General features: G+C 39.4%; 2 protein-coding genes across 19 annotated transcripts in view; one reads left to right on the forward strand and one right to left on the reverse strand.

Annotated features, from left to right (window-relative positions):
* The window catches only part of LOC105495149 (FGGY carbohydrate kinase domain containing), a 440526-nt gene that overhangs the window by 112988 nt on the left and 307046 nt on the right, over positions 1 to 20492 (reverse strand). For all 18 annotated transcript variants that reach the window (XM_071092359.1, XM_011764399.2, XM_071092363.1 and 15 more), the window contains 2 exons: positions 17471 to 17532; positions 5190 to 5337 (listed from right to left, as the gene is read on the reverse strand). In XM_071092359.1, the coding sequence (XP_070948460.1) occupies positions 5190 to 5337; positions 17471 to 17532 (210 nt within the window). The remainder of the gene's footprint in view (positions 1 to 5189; positions 5338 to 17470; positions 17533 to 20492) is intronic.
* Positions 9773 to 11296, forward strand: LOC139362050 (diphthamide biosynthesis protein 3-like). The gene has a single exon (XM_071092376.1). The coding sequence runs from the start codon at positions 10416 to 10418 to the stop codon at positions 10662 to 10664; it is 249 nt and encodes an 82-aa protein (XP_070948477.1). The 5' UTR covers positions 9773 to 10415; the 3' UTR covers positions 10665 to 11296.

A 20492-nucleotide genomic window follows, 5' to 3' on the forward strand; every position in this document is an offset into this window, starting at 1 on the left:
AGTGAGGGTGGGAAGGAAACTAGTACCTTACTGAGAAGAGACAGGGTCAGAGTTTAAATCCAAAGACCATGGTTAGGGTAAAAGTGGGAGGATAAGCCACAAGGTTGGTGGTCAGAAGAACAGAGGAGCAAGGACTAGCTTAAGGAACATAGTTCACTATGAAACCACGTATAATGCATGTTGAAACTCCCTTTCTTAATAGTCCTCCACGAGTTTTGCAAAGTCCAGAGTTTGTATCCTAAAAGGATGGGGTGTATATCCTAAAAGGCAAGCTCTGCCACTTCTTGGCTTTACAACCTTGAGCAGGTCACTGTTCATTCCTCATTTGGCGAACAGTGATTAAAAGAACTGTTTGACCATAAGGCAATTATTTGGTGCCAGCTTCTGACCTAAGAACTGTTGAGATTTTAAAAAGCAAATAAGCCGTCGCTCCTATCCTCAAAATGTTTTTCCTATAGAGTAATTGAAAACACATGCTATGTCTTATGACAGCCTTGATCTTATTTTCTTCAGTGAAAATTATACTCCCTATTGCTTTCAATGTAGGTTTTAATTCTTTGATTGCATTTTTAGTTGTCTTGTGGTCTTTGCCATTTCCCCTTTCTTCTCATTCCATTGTCCTTTCATCTTAACTCATTCTTTCCTAATAAGTTTCTGGCCTATTTCATAGAGATATGCCTTGAAACAAAAATTCTGGCTGGGAACAGTGGTCCATGCCTATAATCTCAACACTTTGGGAGACTGAAGTGGGAAGACGGCTTGAGCCCAGGAGTTTGAGACCAGCCTTGGCAACACAGTGAGACCCCACCTCTACAAAAAATTTTTTAAAAATTAGCTGGGCATGCTGACATGTGTCTGTGTAGTCTTAGCTACATGGGAGGACTGCTTGAGTTCAGAAGTCCAAGGTTACAGGGGGCTCTGATTAAGCCACTGCACCACTGCATTCCAGTCTGAGTGACAGAGAGCAAGATCCTGTCTCTTAAAAAAAAAATTAAAAATATTGTATTGAATATATCACAAAGTTCTCTAACATTTTCATTTGGTTTCAGTAGTAAATAATTTTCAAGAGGGCTTTCCTTTAAGTGTTCACAATGGTATTTCTTTTTCTTTGTATGTAATGGTTTTTCTATGGGGTTATTATATTTCAACATTAACTAGACAGGTACACACGTTCAGTATTTCCCAGCACACAGCACATGTGATTTGCTCTTATCCCCACTCACTGTATACTTGAATTTGTCTCTTCAGATCTACAGCTAAATGCCAATAGACAGAGTACAGCGGTTTTTATTTTCTGTAGCTTTGCTGGACTGAGGTAGATCAGCACTGCCTAACTTTCCAAGCCTACAACTAGTAGTGCAAACTACACCCTTCCTCCCAAGTTTACAGAGCTACCAAGGCTTTTCCTACATCTGCCCCATTAATAGATGCTTAGAATGCAAGCCATCACCATTCCTCCTAATTCACACTTCCTGCTTGGGTGGATTCTTGGGCTGGCAGTTTTCAAATGGAATGAACTGAAAGGGCGGCTGGGAACAGGGTCGTGGGGGGATCTAGGAATTTAAACTCACTGGCTGCTTTCCAAAAACAGAACAAAAAACCCAACCATCAGCAGTAAAGTCGAGGGATAGCTGTGCTGTTTTTAGGTTTAAAAGAACCTTGTGCTTTTATGCTAGGGAGCAGAAGGTGGCAAGGTCCAAATTCTTTCCATGGTGGATCACGCATGACTTTGTTCTTATGTCATATATGATATTATCAAACAAGTTGCATTCATCATTTAAATTCTAGAAAATCCTCCCAGATTTTCTTTGGGAATATCAATTCTAGTTTTCCTAGTTGAACACCATCCTAATTCCTAAGGCCTGCATGAGTTCATGACTTTTTTGCATTTTTACAAATATTTTCAAGAGAAGTAGAAAAAGGCTGCATCAGGGTTTGCCAGCCCAATGCCACATGAAAACAATTCCAAAGTCAGACACGTACTGAGCTCCTTCAGCTTGCACTGATTATTAGAGATCACACTGTAAAATAATTATATACACACATACACATATGTACAATAATTACCTCCCCTACTTTTACGTGAACTTAGGACAGGTACTTTTCTTTTTTCTCTATCTTACCTGGGTTTAGCATAGGCCTGCACACAGCAGGTATTCAATAATAACACAGTGAATGGGTAAATGTTTAACAATGCAAGTAAAGAGTCACCTGAGGGGAGAGTAGAGAACTGGAAGAGTGCAACGCTGCCGAAGCAGGAATATACAGATATCCAGTGGTTTTCCGAGAAAACATTTTCTTTTTATATTATTAAGATAAAATGCTAAAGGGAATCTATCATTGGTTAGACAATGATACAAGGAGCCAAAATTGTAGACATTCATGCCATGCTCTGTTCCTGCTAGAATACTGCACATACTATGATTCCCTTGGCCTCAAACCCCCTTCCCAGCTTCACTCAGTGTCAATGTTACTTCCTGTCTGGAGCTTTCCTGACCGCTGGGACCAGGTTGGGCGATCGTCTTCCATGCATCTGGAGAGCTCTGGACAGTGAAGGACACCTGGAGCTTAATACCACCTTTCCATTCTCTGTTTATATATTCTGTCTGCCTCCCAAAGTTCGTGATATTCCTGAGGGCTGGCATTGTGTCTAGTTACTCATATCCCCCACCAACTGTAATAGGGCCTGTATTTGTTTGATGAACAAACATTCTCATAATTATGATACAATGGGAGCTTATCTTTATTTACTTGGATATTAATATTGGTATTAAATACTTACCATATGGATAGTCAGTATCAGTAGCCATTTAATTCATTTGGTATTAGTAAATTCTTCATATGTTTGTTTTATCTAAAGCAACAAATCACCTCTTTATTATCTCCATATTGCCTATAAATTATAAATAAGTATATACTGAGCGCTTACTATGTGTCCAGGGAAACGTTTTAGGGGTCAAAAGAAGAAATTGTACATGGATCTTGCTTTATTGGAATTATCCTGCAATTCTAGATCCTATTAACATTTTCTCAAGCACTGCCCCACCCCCAACCTTAAACATGCTCCATGAAGGTAGGTATTGTTGCACCTTACTCATATCTACAGCAGTGCCTGGCACACAGTAGGGACCCAATTAATATTTGCTGAATGAGTGCTGGAGATAGGCATCACTATAGTTTCCAGCAAAAGGATATAACATGATAACAGAAGAATTTCAGGGTCACTATTTTGATGTTTTCCAAAACTAGACTGAAAGAAGGAGATTTGGGGTGAAGTATTTAGCTCAGAATTGCCTTCCTTCTATCTTATTTAGGTCATCTTCTCCTTCCAGTGTTGTGATGCAAATTCATGGAGTGATAGCTATTCCATTGTAGCCTAACCCAAGGACAGTTATAAAGGGAAATCATTGCCAAGAACTATCAAGTGATATATGAGGTATGTGAACAAACGTACAACTTTTTAAAAAAGTAAACGTACCCAGGATTTTTAGATACACTGGGCATATGTCCCCATGTAAGAAGTTCCTTTTGGTGCATACACACTTATTCTCATGTTATGAGAATTCTTCAGAACATTCCATTGATTTCTTTGGAATTTCATTCTGCATCTGGGTCAACTTTATTAGAATATCCTTCTGATGATAATTCTTAGGTCTTGGATGTCAGGATTGGTTTTAAGAAATGGATAAAAGCTACTGGGAGACATGAAGCCTGACATGCTGGGTACTGAATTTGGGTATGACAGACATTGCGAAGGAAGGCCCCCTCAGGTCAGTTTTATCTAAAGCAACAAATGACCTCCAGAGCAATGACCATTTTACTATGCAACACTGCTTTATTTTGGGGTCATTTAAAACCCTGGTCAAGCTTCTTAACTGCTTCAACATTTTAAGTATCTAACTCTATTTAGCTTGGCTTCAGATATTTGTCTCTAATTAAACACTTATTTCTGTACCCATATGAAATGTGTTCTTCCCCTGCCCCCTGTTTACAGACAGAGTTGGTTATCTGAAAGTGTGGCTTTCTAGTTGCGGCCTGTTGCCACATGGCCCTCTCTGGACATTCTTCTCCTGCCTCTATAAATAAGGACACCAAGCTCATGATTTGTTGTGTAGGCATGCTTCATGGACTCGAGATCAACATAACCTTTGCCATATCTAATTTTCTTTTCTTTTCACCATGCCTCCCTTTTAGTAATAGAAGTTGATCATGTCAGCTAGGTAATGAAAATAAAGTTCAGGTCTTCCTGCTGGCATCATAAAAGTATTTAAAACAATCTCAATAAAACTAACCATAAAACTGTAGTAGTTTGCGTCTTGAATTCTTGATTCCATCAGGCCTGCTTCACTATTACGCAGCTTCCTTTGCATAAGCCTTGCCTTGTTTACAGCCTCCATTCTGAACTCTGCCTTAACGTACCTCACACTCACCTTCTCAGCTTTACGACATTTTCCTAGTTCCTGTATTCATGGCTTATTTTCTTATTTGTGGCCTCACCTGGCCTCTCCTCTAGCTTTAACCTGTTTCATCACACCTCAAACATGAGTCTCCTGGTGTCTAAGATGTTGTTACTTTTACATCTCAACTGGGGTGGTTGAGAGCTCTCCCACCAAGTTCATCTGGCCCCTCTAGGAGGGCCTAGAATATCCACAGAGGAAGTGACCCTAAAGGGCACTAACAGCAGGATTTATTCTCCAACATAAATTATAAATTGTATTCACTTATACCAAAGTTTAATCTGAAATCCTAACTATATTAGTGTAGACTCTGAATAGCCCTGACTCAGAGCCTAGGCAGATGTGTGGCTGCGGCCAGCAAGACCATGGGTGGTAATATTTACTACTGATTTACTGGGCAACCTAAAGATGCAGTTGGAAAATATGACTTTACAGACTGATGTAAATGCCAAAATTACATAGGCATGACTTTTAGCCACTCCACAGGACAAAGAGGCAGCAGTAGCTGAACTAGGAAATGCTGCTTTTAACGCTTTCAAGGTTGGCTCAGAAACAATGAAAACTTTCAGCAGCTCATCCCAGGGAGCAGCAACAGTAATGCATCTGCACAAAGCTAGTGGGCTGTTGGCCTGTTTTATTTTTTTCTTTTCCTTTTTCCTCACTTTGCTTCTTCCAAACTTTGTAGCCCTTTGGCCTGCCTTCACCCCCGTGCAAGGACTAGCTGTTACTTACCATACCCTTTAGTGTCAGATCTGCTAAGGGAGACCGGTTGCCATGGAAATCTGGCCAAACATGTAAATCAACAGTAAGGAAACCCACAGGCTGAGCCTTCTTAATCAGATCCAGGTGACTGTTCAGATATGCATATACACTCTGGCATCTGGAAGAGAAGTGAATTTTATTTTTAAAAGGGGGATAGGGTCAGGGAGCAAATCATTCGATAGAAAGAAACCATTTGTACTTCCATATCAGTTTCAGGAAGGTAAGCAGGCTTCTAAAAGCTTCAGAGAAGCCAGCCCACTGTACTCTCAAATCACACTGTAGTATCACCAAGAAAGGTGCCCATCCTAGTAGAAAGGTTTGGAGTCAGAAGACTGGATTCAGGAATGGCTTTACTCTTAGTAGGTGCATGGCCATGAGAAAGTTATTCAAACTTTCTGAACCACCCTCTTCTCATCTGTAAAAACAGATATCATAATCCCTGTCCAACTTACCTCATAGGGTTATTGTGAAGATCAAAGAAGATTATGTATGTGAAGGCATGGTATTTTGTAAACTGTACAGTACGGTACATATGTCAATAATTTATTAAAATCAGTATTCCTAATTGTAATAATGATGATGAGTTGATAAATGGAGAGAAATATAAGTTCCCAGACTCAGGATAGGATTTTGCTAAGGAAAGTGACTGAATGTTTTAAATGCAGTTAGGATCAGGAGTTAGAGACCTGATTTTCAACCTAAACCCACCAGATGACATTGTGTACGTTTTTTCTTTTCTTTTTTTTTTTTTCTTTTTGAGACAGAGTTTCATTCTTGTTGCCCAGGTGGAAGTGCAATGGCGTGATCTCGGCTCACTGCAATCTCCGCCTCCCAGATTCAAGCGATTCTCCTGCCTCAGCCTCCCTGCCCAGCTAATTTTTGTACTTTTAGTAGGGGTTTCACCATGTTGGCCAGGCTAGTGTCAAACTCCTGACCTCAGGTGATCCACACGCCTCGGCCTCCCAAAGTGCTGGGATTATAGGTGTGAGCCACCGTGCCTAGCTTTTTTCTTCTTTTTAAGTCTCCGTTTCTTCATGTGTAGAATGAGGGAGTCAGACCAACTCCTTCATTCTCTACATGTTCAGGTGAAGAGGAAGTGGAGAGAAGATGATGGGTGTGAGAGCACTATTTGGTTCAGATCTTGGCACTACCTCTCCTCGCTCGGTAAAATGGGCCAGTGACTTAACCTCTCTGACCTCCAATTTTCCCACTCATAAAATAGGTTCAATAACACCTCCCTCGCTGGGTTAAATCACACCACACGGCACAAAGATTAAAGCTGGTCAGCCTTTCCCTCTTAAAAGATGCTGCTTTCTAAAAGTTCTGAACCAATGATTTCAAAAGAAAGTGGATATTGCAGCAGTTGGCATCTGTGCTACTTCCCACTGGGGTCCTTGAAAATCTCTTTAAAGGTTAAAAACATGGCTTGTATAATGGCAGAAAAAAAAGTATAGGAAATCAATGTCCAAAGGAGGTTAATATCTAAGATACCTAAGGCATTATTTGTTTTGCATTTTAAAAGTGTTCTAGAAGGAAGGCTCAGCGATTTCTAGTTCTATTTGTGATTGGGTGAGTGTCCCCATAGATCCCATGAAGCTGCCAAAAGTTTCCTGTACTTGGTGTAGGGAAACAAACCAATGAGAAGAGCAGCGATTTTTAAATTTTCTTTTTACCCCTTTATCAGTAGAACTCCTTTGTTAAACAAAAAGTTGATGTAAATATTCAATGTAAAAATATAGAAAAGCAAAGCTGCTCTGTGTGAGCTTGAGTGTGTCAATGTGAATGCATGTATATGTGTGTGTGTGAGTGCGTGTGATGTGTGCTAGGGTGGAGGTGAGGGCAGCCCTACTGCCCTACCTACCAACAGTTTATTTGCTTCTTGCTGTAATAGCTCATTCTCATCTGCAAAAATCTTCTTTCTTAGATCATATTGGCAGGAATAAGATATTACTGGGAAAAGGCTTAACAACTACAGTTAACACCAGCTGCCATTCCCTAAGTATACACCAGACCTCCCAGCACTGCCCAGTGGGGGAGGTATCACTAACATCCCTTTACAGAGAAGATGCTTCAAGAGGTGAAGAGACAGGTCTGAGTCCAGCTTTAAACCCTTCTCCTTGTGATTCTGAAGCCATGGGCTCTCTGTATCTTAGGTCAGAAATTGTTCATCAAAGCCTGAAAAACTCAAACCCTGTTTTAGAATGATTCTATTATGGCTTCAGGAAAGGATCCTCTGAAGCCTCCATACAAGGTAGAGCCAGAACAACACATCAGGGAACGTGAATATGATAACCTCCTGGTTCTCCATCTCTTCGCTCTCTCTGCTCCTGGTCCAATGGGAATCACATTCACAAGACAAGCCTTGAGAACATCTTTTCTAGCCAGAAGTCAAGAGTCTGCACTAATTCTTGCGACTTTCCACTTCAGAATAGCCACTGCTCTTAAAGCCAAGGTTTTTTTTTGAAACACATGTCTATAAATCTTTTCATTCTGCCGCTCAAGGAATCTCTGAGCAGGGCATTTGGTTTCAGACATCTGGGTCAATAAGAACCTATAGGGCTAATTAGTATTGATTCGTCATTGTCTCATTTACTGCAGGTCTTTGCAAACAGTGAGATTCATTTAGCCTCTACATATATGGCCACTCATGCACTAATGAGATCCCTGGGGGATGGGGCATATGCTTACCCCTTTGACTCCTAACCTCCTTGCAGCTGTATGTTTATTCTTTGAATGCAGCCATTCCCCTACATGTTTTTTCAATTATACCTTACCATGTGTGCTATCTGAGTATATCATTCAAAATGAAATGCACTTGGAAGACATTAAACCAACTAATACACATCATTATTCACGTAATTTTAACCTTGCATGATACCTTTTTTGGTTCTGACTTCGTTTCATTTTGTATGTTTTATCAATTCTTTCTCAAATGGCAGCCTACCTTCTTCTAGCTAGGAAATCACATATTAACTGTGATCCCAAGTGGATCGCTCTCCCTCTCTCTCATGAACCCCAGGCTGATTTTTCCTGTTTCAGAGGGAGAAATTTTTGCTGTCCACATCCCTTTGGGTATCATGAAGAAAATATAGTTTCAATAATCATAAAGTGACTTCACCACGTACCAGCTGGATGATCAGGTAGGCAAACCCTCTCTGAGCCTATTTGCTTTTTTACTATTGGAGCTAATACTATCTACTTAAAGCCTGCTATGAAGATCAAACATAGAGCCCTGAGCACTATAAAATGACAGGTTTATCAGTAAATAGTTTCCTCTTCTTTGCCATCATAAGAAACTCATTTCTAGTTTTTTAAAAATCCAAGAATCAAGGAAGATGCTTTTTCGAACCTTATTGCTTGTAATCTTAAATGCAGACAGCATCCTGGAAACCTCTCATGTCCTCTCCCTCTCCATAAATCACCTAATTCTTTGGGTTCACGGGCTGCCCAGAGACTATGGTGGCCATACTCTTAAACCAAAAAATCAGAATACATGGTATAACAAAATATACTTGTGCCCTTTATAGCAGCAAGAGAAAGTCTTAGAAAAGAAGCTTCCATATTGTCTGTGTCTAGTTCCTTACTACTTCTTTTTTTTTTTTTTTTTTTTTTTTTTTTTTGAGATGGAGTCTCTCTCTGTTGCTAGGCTGGAGTGCAGTGGTGCGATCTCAGCTCACTGAAACCTCTGCCTCCTGGGTTCAAGTGATTCTCCTGCCTTAGACTCCCGAGTAGATAGGACTACAGGCGCATGCCACCATGTCCAGCTAATTTTTTTTTGTATATTTAGTAGAGTCGGGATTTCACCATGTTAGCCAGGAGGGTCTTGATCTCCTGACCTCATGATCCGCCCGTCTTGGCCTCCCAAAGTGCTGGGATTACAGGTGTAAGCCACCGCGCCCAGCCTAGTTCCTTACTTCTTAACCCAATACACTATGCATTCTGCCTGCTCCATTCTACTGAAACTGGTCCCACCATGAGGAACAATATGCTCTTTGTTGTTAATGCCGATAAACCATTTTGGGCATTTTACACCATTTGACCACTCCTTCCTCATTTGTTCTCTTGTTTCTGAAACACTATTCTCTCTTGATTTTCCTTCCTCCTCTTTGGCTGGTTCTCCTTCTTCACTTGTTCATTAAACATATGACATCTTCCAGAGATCTACTGTTTTTGACCATTTTCTTACTCTTTATCTCCTCTTGGCTGATCCTATCCTCTTCTCACGGCTCTAGTTACCATCTAGTACTGAGGACTTCCAAATATATGACCTTAACTCCTGTCCATTTCTCTCTTATGAGTTCCAGGTCAAGTATCCGACCACTCTTTAAGTGACTCCTCTTAGATGTCCAAAGACAAGTCAACTAAGAATGTCCAATCAGGCTTTCTGTACTCTTTCCTGATTGATTCTTCTACAATGCATCTTTGATTATCACTCCCATGCCTATCTAAAACCCTTCAGATGGACATAGCCTTCCAGACATGCTGGAATATAGAGAATATGGGGACTGGGAAAAGGAATAGGCATCTTATGACCTCCCTACACATGCCCCATGCCAGGCACTGTGCTGAGCTACTGGCAACCAGTTGGGAGGTAGAAAATAAGAGGATTTATGTCCTAAATCAGCACAGACCCTTGGTCTTCTAAAGAAGACCCCAATGCCCTGAGCACTTTCTTTTATTTGCATGCAAAATAGAAGCCAAAGAAACGTATAATAACATCCAACTAATTTCTGTAAGAAATCTTTCTGAACTTAGAGCCATTAAGAATTTACTGATTATCTTTGCATACCACAGGAGATGAAAGGTTTAATATTATCACACTGACTGCCCTAGCTCAGGGAAGGCTAAGTAAATATTCAGTGACAGACTCAATGCCCCAGTTGTCAGAATGAGGGTCCAAGGTTTAAAAAGCCATAAAGGCAAAAAGGGGACTCTGAATACAAAAGAGCAGAATGGAAAGAGAGAAAAATTTTTAGAAGTGAAGTCTGAGAGCTCCCAATAATCCTCATTTCCTCATCTACAATTAAATGAGATAATATACATGAAACTATTATCACTAAGCACAGTGCCAAACATACGCAAATTCTTAATAAATGTTCTTGTCGATGCCGAGCCCAGGCCAGCTCCGGTGAAGTTAGACTCTCGAGCTGGTCTCGGACTGCCAGGGCATGACCCCTTCAGTGACCCCCACTGACCATGGCAGTGTTTCATGACGAGGTAGAAATAGAGGACTTCCAACATGATGAGGACTCGGAGACATATTTCTATCCCTGCCCATGTGGAGATAACTTCTCCATTACCAAGGAAGATTTGGAGAATGGGGACAACGTGGCAATGTGTCCTAGCTGCTCTCTCATTATAAAAGGGATTTATGACAAAGATCCGTTTGTGTGTGCAGAAACAGTCCCAGCCCCTTTAGCCAACATAGAACTAGTTAAGTGCTGAAGAAGCCTTCAGGAATCCAAATCCTGAACAGTTGGAAATGAGCCCAGATAGAAATATCAAATGCAAAGCTACTGGCTTCACAGAGACAACCATTTGTGATTTGCTGCTCTGTGAGAGTGTGGATTCTTTCCATCAACTGCTGATTTCATCTTCAGGAAGCAAGTCCATAACACGACATATCTGGATTTTGTGCTTAGAACCTTAAATTGGAAGCATTCTTAATGATCCATCTAAATTTAAAAGAAGATAATTTCAAAACAGTAAAAAAAAAAAAAAAATGTTCTTGTCCTCCTTTTCCCCTTTCTTTGCTTGAGGGGGATTTGCACAGCCTTTAATGGGAAGCTTTAAATATATCTGAAATTCGCGATATAGAGGACTAGTGAATTTTAAGAAATTGGTATTTAGTGGGATTATGGGAATTACCAAAGCAAAATAAGTTTGAGGAATAAATCAGATCAAGAAAAATTAGCTGTCCTCAGAGCAATAACAGAAAAATTCAGTGAAGGTAGGAAAAAAGAAAGGTTGAGGAAAAAAATGTGCACCAGCACAACAAAGACAATCTTAAGGAGTTTGAAACCAATGTTCTATATCTCCTTATTTATCTACAATTTTCCTTAGAGCATTTATCAGTGGCTGGCTATATATATATATATATATGTATATGTATATAGTATGCATATTTGCATGTATGTACTGCATGTATATATGTGTATGTGTGTGTATATTTTTATGAAAGGAAAGACTTTGTTTGCTTGGTTCATTCACGTATCATAAATGCTCAAAAGATAATCAGACAGATGAATCAGAGACCCTGGATTTTAACTTTTGCTTTGCTGCCAACCTTGAATCTAGCACTTGTGGATTATGCCAAAATGTTCTCTAAACCCTGTTGTCACCAGAACCTAATTCAGAGACACTGTTAGTTAAGAACCTCTAAGAGAATCAAGTTTAGAGGAAAAGAGTCAAAATTTATGATCGACATAAGGTGATCTCTGCTAAAGAGTGAAATATCTGCAGATTTGGCCCCACATAAAGAGAAACTTTGGTTACCAGTTACATGTACAGGCACATCTAGTTCTTGTTTACTTAATTTATAAGCTTGCAAAACACTTCTCTTCAGAGATGGGGCCTAAGAGGATTATTGTAAATCAAGAGTATAAAATACTCAATCTGTTTATCAACACTTGTTTCCACAGTTTCAAACAGGATTTGCTGACCTTAAGCTCTGAGATAGGGGTGACCTGCATTGCTGTTTTCAGAAAGTCCCAAGTTATAGCAAAAGAGACACATCGTTCTTGATTCAGAAGGATTTGTCCTCCCTTCCAAACAGCTAACTTCATTTTAAGAACAGCTCTGCCTGTTTATAAGACCTGAAGTATACATGGTCCCATAGTTTTAGAATATTGTACTCATAGATCTAATAAGATACAGATGCACTTTCCTTTGTAAGACAATAAAAGAAAAGTGGAAGGAAACAGAATTGACATTTACTGAATGCCTACTAAGTATCTGGGCTGGTCATAAAAGAGTCATCAAAATATAGACAGAAATGAAGTCAAGAGCATAGCTGGGATCATCTTGGAAGAGATGGCAAAGAGAGAAGAGGGCCAGGAAGCTAGCTATGATAAACATTAATGTTAATGGTCAAGAAAAAAACTCTAAACTCAAGAAAAGCAGGTTAGGAAGGAGGAATCAGAGATGTAGGAAGAAAACAGAGGGGGTGACATTCCAGAAAGTCAAGGAAAAAGAATGTTAAAAGGAGGAAAAAGTGATCAATGATGTCCCATGCTGCTGAGAACTCAAGAAAGGGGAATAAAAAAACATCCTATGGACTTAGCAAAATAGAGGTCACTGATAAGCTTAATATGAAATGTTTCAGAGGGCTGATGGTGACAGAATTCAAACTGGAGTGGGCAAGGAAGGAGTAGGAAGCGGGGAAGTAGAGACCAAGAGTATAGGCGATACTTTGGAGAAACTACACTCTAAAGAGAAGGAGAAATACAGGGAAGTAGCTGGAAGTGGGTATGAAGTTATGCGAAAAGAGGCGGGATTTAAATCCAGTTCTGACTCCACCACTGAATTCTGTAAGTTGCTGCTTCTGAACCACCCTATACTGTTGTTTCTCTGAGTCTGCATGCTGATCCACAAATTCTTCCTTCTTTTTATTATGATTTGCAACAGAAGCTACTCAAATGAAGTTCATCTATAGAGGAAAGTTCTGGAAGTTTTGAGTATGTCATTGCAAAAGCAAATATTCACTAAGTTTGTGTTACACACTAAAATGTTCACATATAGACATTCCAGTGACCTGCTTTCATCCTATTAATGACTGTAAAATGAAGTAAGTAGGGTAGTAGAATTGTAATTTACAGATGAAGAATCTAGTAGTCATTGAGACATTCAGGGTAGAACAGATACAAGAACCCAAGGCCTCTAATTCCCAGTCCCTGTCCTTGCTATTCCTCCATGCTTTCCATAAGAAGGCAGGCAGGGTATGAATGACTGACGTCTGCAGCTTGAACCCAGATCAGCCACCACCAAAACTTCCTCCCCTTACAATCATTAGTAGTAATAATAGTAGTTGACATGGTTTGGCTGTGTCCCCATGAAATCTCATCTTGAATTGTAGTTCCCATAATCCCCATGTGTTATGGGAGGTACCTGATGGGAGGCAACTGAATTATGGCGGTGGTTACCCTCATGCTGTTCTTGTGATAGTGACTTCTCACGAGATCTGATGGTTTCATAAGGGGCTTTTCCTCCTTTTGCTCAGCACTTCTCTCTTTTGCTGCCATGTGAAGAAGGATTTGTTTGTTTCCCTTTCCACCATGATTGTAAGTTTCCTGATGCCTCCCCAGCCCAAAGAACTGTGAGTCAATTAAACCGCTTTCCTTTATAAATTACCTAGTCTAAGGTATTTCTTCACAGCAGTGCAAGAATGGACTGATAGAGTAGTAGTGGTCATCATCATTGTCATAATTCAGTTTACAAAGCCCCGTCAAATATATTACCTCTTCTAAACTCAAAATAAATCCTGAGAGGTGTCTCGGGCTGATTCGCCATTACTATCCTATGTTACAGTGAGGAAAATGGGTTTCACACAATGATACACGTTGGAGCTGAGATTTGAATCCAGGTCTCCAAACTATAAATCTAGTGTTATTTTCTTTGGCTTAGTGGTTTATAAATGCTTAATCCCTTTAAGAAAATATTGACTGTTAGGGCCCCCTTCACAGAAATACACACAGAATTATGTAATCAGCAAAACAGTACATAATTTCAAGAGGTTCATTGATGATCTGAAATTAGGAATCCCTTTTCTAGGTTATATGGTCTCTATGCCAACTAATATGCTAGTTGATAGGGTTATGTGACATAATCCCTCTCAACGGTAATTGTAATTAATGACTAATTGCAAGGGCAATGTAACTAAAGACTCCTAAAAGGGAATGCCTATGAAGCTTTTCTCAAACTCCTTGTCAAGATCAGTCCTCCTTTTCTACACACCCTGATAACGCACTACTTATATTTTAGTACAGTATGCATTTATTCTGCTCTGTGTAGGTGTGCTGATCCTATCAGAATGTAAGTCACTTAGTGGAATGGAAATGTCTAATATACTAACTACAACCATCATTTATTTATTCATTTTTTATTATACTTTAAGTTCTAGGGGACATGTGCACAACGTGCAGGTTTGTTACATATGTATACATGTGCCATGTTGGTGTGCTGCACCCATTAACTCATCATTTACATTAGGTATTTCTCCTAATGCTATCCCTCTCCCATTCCCTCACCCCACGACAGGCCCCAGTGTGTGATGTTCCCCAACAATTACTTTTATCATTATCATTTTTTAGTTGAACACCTATTACAGCTTGACTCTTAATCATCACTCTGTGTCACTCACTATTCTAATTCATTTAATTTTCTCAACAACCTCATGAAATGTTTACTATTATTCCCTTTACAGTGAGGTACTAAGGCACAGAGGTTAAGTAAATAGCCCAGACACACAAAGTGAATAAGGGGCAAAGCTGAGGCAAAGGCAATTTGGCTTCAGAGTCTATTAGCGGCCACCATAGACTATCTCTCTTTTGTGCTGTGCTAGCTACCTAGGTTTCTCTGATAATTCTATAAAAAGTATCTTACTTTACTTAAACTGCCTGACAACTAAGCATTATCAGCATGAAAATTCATTCATTATTTTTTTAAAGTTTTTATTTCAAAATAATTTTAGATTTACACAAGTTACAAAAATGGTAGACAGAGTTCGCTTTTACTCATCACCTAAGAAATTACCATAAATAATAATACTATTAATCTCTATTTGAATTTCAGCAGTTTTCCTCCACCAATGTCCTTTTTCTGGTCCAGAGCTGAATCCATGATTATATATTGCTTATAGCTGTGGTACCTCCCTAAGTCTCCTCCAATCTAGGACAGTTCTTCAGTATTTAAGTTTCTTAATTTTCCTTTGGAGCAAACTGGCTAATAGCTTTGTGGGATGTCAATCGAGGTTTGCCTGATGCTTCCCATGTTTACATTGAGTTTAATCATTTTGGGCAAGAACATGGCAGAAATGATGTTGTATCCTTATCGGTGCATCACAAAAGGAGATACGTGACATCACAACATGTTATTGCTGGTGTTGTTAACTTTCGTCACTTGGGTAAGGTGGTGTCTGCCATACTTAGATACTACTGGAAAGTTATTATTTTCCTCTTCATCTTAATTAGTATCTTGTGCTGAAATCCTCTGGGTTTATGAAAATATCCTGTTTCCCACTTTTACTCACTAATTTTAGCATCCATTTATGATTCTTGCCTACAACATTTATCTGTGTAGTGTTTACCTAATGATGATTTTCTATTTCCATGATTTCTTCTACATTTATTAATTGTAAGGCTACTGTCCTGACAGTGAAGAGGAAGACCTGTCATTTCTTCCTCGTTTACTTCCTTCTTCAGTAATTTACTTATGGAGTTATTTACTTATGGACTTATTTTATGCTATTACTGTTTATTTTATCCTAAATAGGCCACTGAGAGATTCTTAAAGCTGGTTCCAATGTACTTTAACAATCCCTTGTTGAGTAACTTCTTTCTTTCTGGCACCATAATTTTACTGCCCCAGCACAGACTCAGCCATCTTTCTAAGAAGTCCTGATTACTTTTATTGGAGAAATGGGAGGGAGAATGGTACTTAGAATCCAGTACCTGTGACCTAGGTACACACATTGCTACTATCGGGCCATTGCTTCCAGGCCATCTCAGCAGACAGAGCTAGGGAGTATATGCATGTATATTCATGCATGAATATACGTATCTATATTTACTTATATTTATATCCAGCTGTGTGTTTGTGTGTGTGTGTGTGTGTATATATGTGTGTGTGTGTATATATATATATAAAAAAATGTAAAATCATAAGTTGATACTGACACCATAAGGTTCATTCTAACCTTTTCCTTTTCCCATTTGTGAGGAACCTGGCTCTCATTATCCACAATATATTGATTTCTTCGCTCAACTGTAGCATACACATAAAGAGTTGTCACTATAGCTAACATATATACCTATGAAAAACAAATTTACCAATTAGAATATAATATTTATGAATGGTTGTTTTTTTCTTTAGCCATATGGCATATAGTTAAAATATTACTTCCCAAAGTTACTTAGGTTCTGTTCTTTTCTTTTCCCAACCCCGTTTGTAATACAGGAGTTTCAGTTTTTACTGTGTGCATTTCATTTTGCCCACGCCAGCATACACACATATCCTGGCTATCTATCTATCATCTATTTATCGGGGTATCAGGGACATGAGGCATCACAATGATTCTAAGAGTTATAGTTATATAAAAAGGTATACTCAGAGAAGTGTCATTTCTTCCTACTACCATGGTCCCATTCCCACATTCTTTCTACCCTATTCCTACCTACCCCCTGTAGGTAACTAATCTTATTATTTTCTGGTTTAAACTTCCTGTTTTTTTTTTTTGAGATGGAGTCTCACTTATTGCCCAGGCTGGAGTGCAATGGCACAATCTCTGCTCACTGCAACCTCCAACTCCTGAGTTTGAGCAATTCTCCTGCCTCAACCTCCCGAGCCGCTGGATTATAGCCACATACCACCACGTCCAGCTAACTTTTGTATTTTTAGTAGAGATGGGGTTTCACCATGTTGGCCAGGCTGGTCTGGAACTCTGACCTCATGATCTGCCTGCCTCAGCCTCCCAAGGTGCTAGGATTACAGGAGTGAGTCACCGCGCCTAGCCACTTCCTGTATGTCTTTTGCAAAAATGAATAGATACACATTTATTTTCTTATGTCTTTCTTTTCACATGAAAGGGAGTATATTGTAAATACTTTTTTGCACTTGGCTTGCTTCAAAATATTCTAGAAATCACTCCGTATCAGTTATTATCTTCAGTTTTACAGATGAAGAGACAGGCATAAAGAGGTTAAGTAACTAGCTTAAGGTCCTATATCTATTAAGGAGTAAGGCTGGGATGTGAAACTAAGAAGTTTTGACTCCAGACATGGTCCTCCTTCTACATCAGAGTTTCTTATCCATAGTCCCTGGGTATATCCCTGGGGAATCTCTAGGTTCTCTAAGTTCTCTTACATTATTTAAAGAATTAATACATGGACCTTCTGGATCATCCAGATGACTATCTTTCAAGCACTAAAGGCATTTTCATTGTCCGTAGGACCTGAAAATCACCCAACTGCCCAACATAAATGCTCTCAATGAAGTCACACAAGGAAAGCTTTAGATGGAACAGAGACAGCAGTTACCTGGCTGTGGCTTTTACTTGTAGTTCTGGAAAAGCAGCATGGCCTTCTACCATGTGGTCGATCTGAAAAATAAGAGATATGGGTCAATTTTATAGCTTCTCTAATTTATGTAGAAGATAGAAAAATTTATATTAAAATGAGTATGTTTCTTTCAACTCTTTGTCCATACGGGATCCAAGAACATTAAAATGCCAATGTAGCAAGAGTGCCTCAGCTAAAAGAAATTTAGCTTTGATTAACCTAGTGCTAGCCTCTTAAATATATAAAACAAAGAAGTTTAGAGAGAAGAGCAAAAGGAAATGAAATTCCCAAGGCTAAACTGGTAGCAGTAGGTTAGCATCAGGTCCAAGAATGGGGAGTAAGGAAGAAAGGGTAACTTATGTCAAATGGTGGGGGGTCTGAGTGTTAAAAGCACTAATCTTTTCTGGATCACATCATTTCCCCTTCTTGATCCAGGCTGTCATCCCTGGGCAATGTCAAACTTCGAATTACTCACTGTGTCTTACTAATGGAGAAGCTGAATGAAAGAGACTATGATGAGGGTTTTTGAAAAAACCCTCATTAAAAAAATTTTTTTTGAAACCCTCAGTTAAAAAAAAAATGAGATGCCCCAGAGCTGTCAGGAGAAACTCTCCTGACTGAACAATCGTCACATGGGAAACACAGCTCTCCAACGACAGAAATGTCTGAGCTCTGCAGACAATCATCCTCTCATTTGAAATCCCAGGTCTAGGATCTTATTCCTTAATCCACTTGGTGGCTGTAAACAAAATAGCACAAAATACGTATCAGGGACAGAAATGTTTCTCCATGCAGTTACTCTGCTTGCCATCACACACCCAAGCAACACTGTGCTTGAGTTCCTAAACCTCATCTATGTATTTTCTGAAAGTTTACTTGAGTTTCTAGGATGCTAAAACAACCATTCTGATAGATTTATTTTCATTCCAACTAGGAAAAGACTTGCTCTTTTGGCTGCACAGGGATAGGCTCTCTGAGCACGTTTCCTGAGAGCTAGGGCTGTGTAAAGAACAAGATAATTTGTTCAGGAGCCACAGAGGCCAGGGTTGGGTTCTGGCTCTGAATCTCACTAGCTGAGTGACTTTGTGCAAGTCACTAAACTGTTTTGAGCCTCCATGGCCTCCTTTTAAACAGGATTTCTAGGAAGCTAAGTGGGTCTACTTGATATGGTTTGTCTATGTCCCCACCAAAATCTCATCTTGAATTGTAGCTCCCATAAATCTCACATGTTGTGGGAGGGACCCAGTGGGAGACAACTGAATCATGGGGGCAGTTTCCCCCATACTGTTCTCGTGGTAGTGAGTAAGTCTCATGAGATCTGATGGCTTTATAAGGGGTTTCCTCTTTCACTTGGCTCTCATTCTCTCTTGTCTGCCGCCATGTAAGATGTGCCTTTCACCTTCTGCCATGATTGTGAGGCCTCCCCGGCCATGTGGAACTATGAGTCCACTAAACCTCTTTTCTGCATAAATTACCCAGTCTCAGGTATGTCTTTATTAGCAGCATGAAAGCGGACTAATACACTACTATAGTGCCAACAGTAGTATAAATGATATCATGTGAAATATACTGACTCATTTCCCATACATCAGTACTAACTTAAGCATTGTACACACATTACTCTACTTCATTTATTCCTTACAGCACTCCTATGAGGAAGATACTATTCTTCATTATGGAGATGAGGAAACTGAGATCAAAGAGATTTAACATCTTGCCCAATGTCACAGAAAATTAATGACAAATCTAGGTCTCAAACTGAGGTCTCTATATTTTAAGACCTTGTTCTTAATCACCATGTCATATTGTCTACTGAACTTCCAGGTATAAGTTGTTGAATACCACTGGTGCAGTTTTTGTGGAAATGTTTCAAAATGATATAAAATACATGGGTCATTTCAATGAAAAATAAAAAACAAACACGCAGTTATTGAATATTTATCTCCTTCGGGTTCAACTCTGCATTACTGTGATGAAGCATATCCTCATCACACTCTGGATCCCCTGAGTTTGCAATCCATTGCGACCACCAAGATAAACTCACTGGGAACAGTAATGGATAATTAAAGGCATTACTTGATTTGATGCTAATTTTTATGGGAAGTACTTTAGGAGTTCAGAGAAGAGAGATTTAAATGAGCTTCCAGGAGTAAGCTAGAACCTAGCAGCATGTGTGGTGTAAGCATGAATGCAGTTATTTAGTATTTACTAAATGCCTAATGTGCTGCCAGGAACTGTGCACCTATGTTCTGGAGATACACTGAAAAATAAGAAATAGTTAAGATGCATAGTAGCATAAAGCGAGAGATCAATCATTTGGCAATTATTATATGGTTGGAGTAGGCGAAGCTTCAGCTGAAAGGCCAAAAATAGGTAGAGTTTGGAGGAGTAAAGGGCTAGAGGCAAGGCACGACCGAAAGGAGGCTGGTTAGTAGAGACATGAAGATGGAAAGACATATATGATTTGAATGGTAAGGGACTGGTTTAGCCTCATGCTTGGATATCATGGGTGGTCAATAAAGGTTTGTGGAATAAATGTGGGACGAGTGAACCACAGGAAAGGCATAGATAGCACCATGTACTTCTCCTTGGTGGCACTTACCACACTTTGCATTTGTATCTATTTGTGCTGGGCATACATTGGTCATAGGATTACTGTATGTTAAATTACAGAATTAGTAAACTGGTGAAAATATGGATGAACAAAGAAGGCAAACGCAGACAGTGTGTCTTGAATGTCATAAGCGTTTATACTCTTATTAAAGGTCATAAAAATTATTCTGATTTGGAGAGAAAAATGATGAAAAGTTAAGAAAAATGTGGTAATGTATGAAGGACAGGGAGATGACTAGGCATGGAGAACAGGAAATGCAGACAAAGATCACAGGCTGTCAATGGGAATATAAGGCACAAATATTTTCTATCCTTGCTCTACTGTAGCATCTATCAAGTTGTTTTACAATCCTTAGTTATATGTCTGTCTCCTACCCTATACTCTGAG

This window comes from Macaca nemestrina, chromosome 1 (assembly GCF_043159975.1).
Source record: "Macaca nemestrina isolate mMacNem1 chromosome 1, mMacNem.hap1, whole genome shotgun sequence".
In the NCBI taxonomy this organism is placed as follows: Eukaryota; Metazoa; Chordata; class Mammalia; order Primates; family Cercopithecidae; genus Macaca; species Macaca nemestrina.

Coding starts and splice junctions, on each gene's coding strand:
- LOC139362050 (XM_071092376.1), top strand. CDS start 10,416: ATGGCAGTGTTTCATGACGAGGTAGAAATAGAGGACTTCCAACATGAT.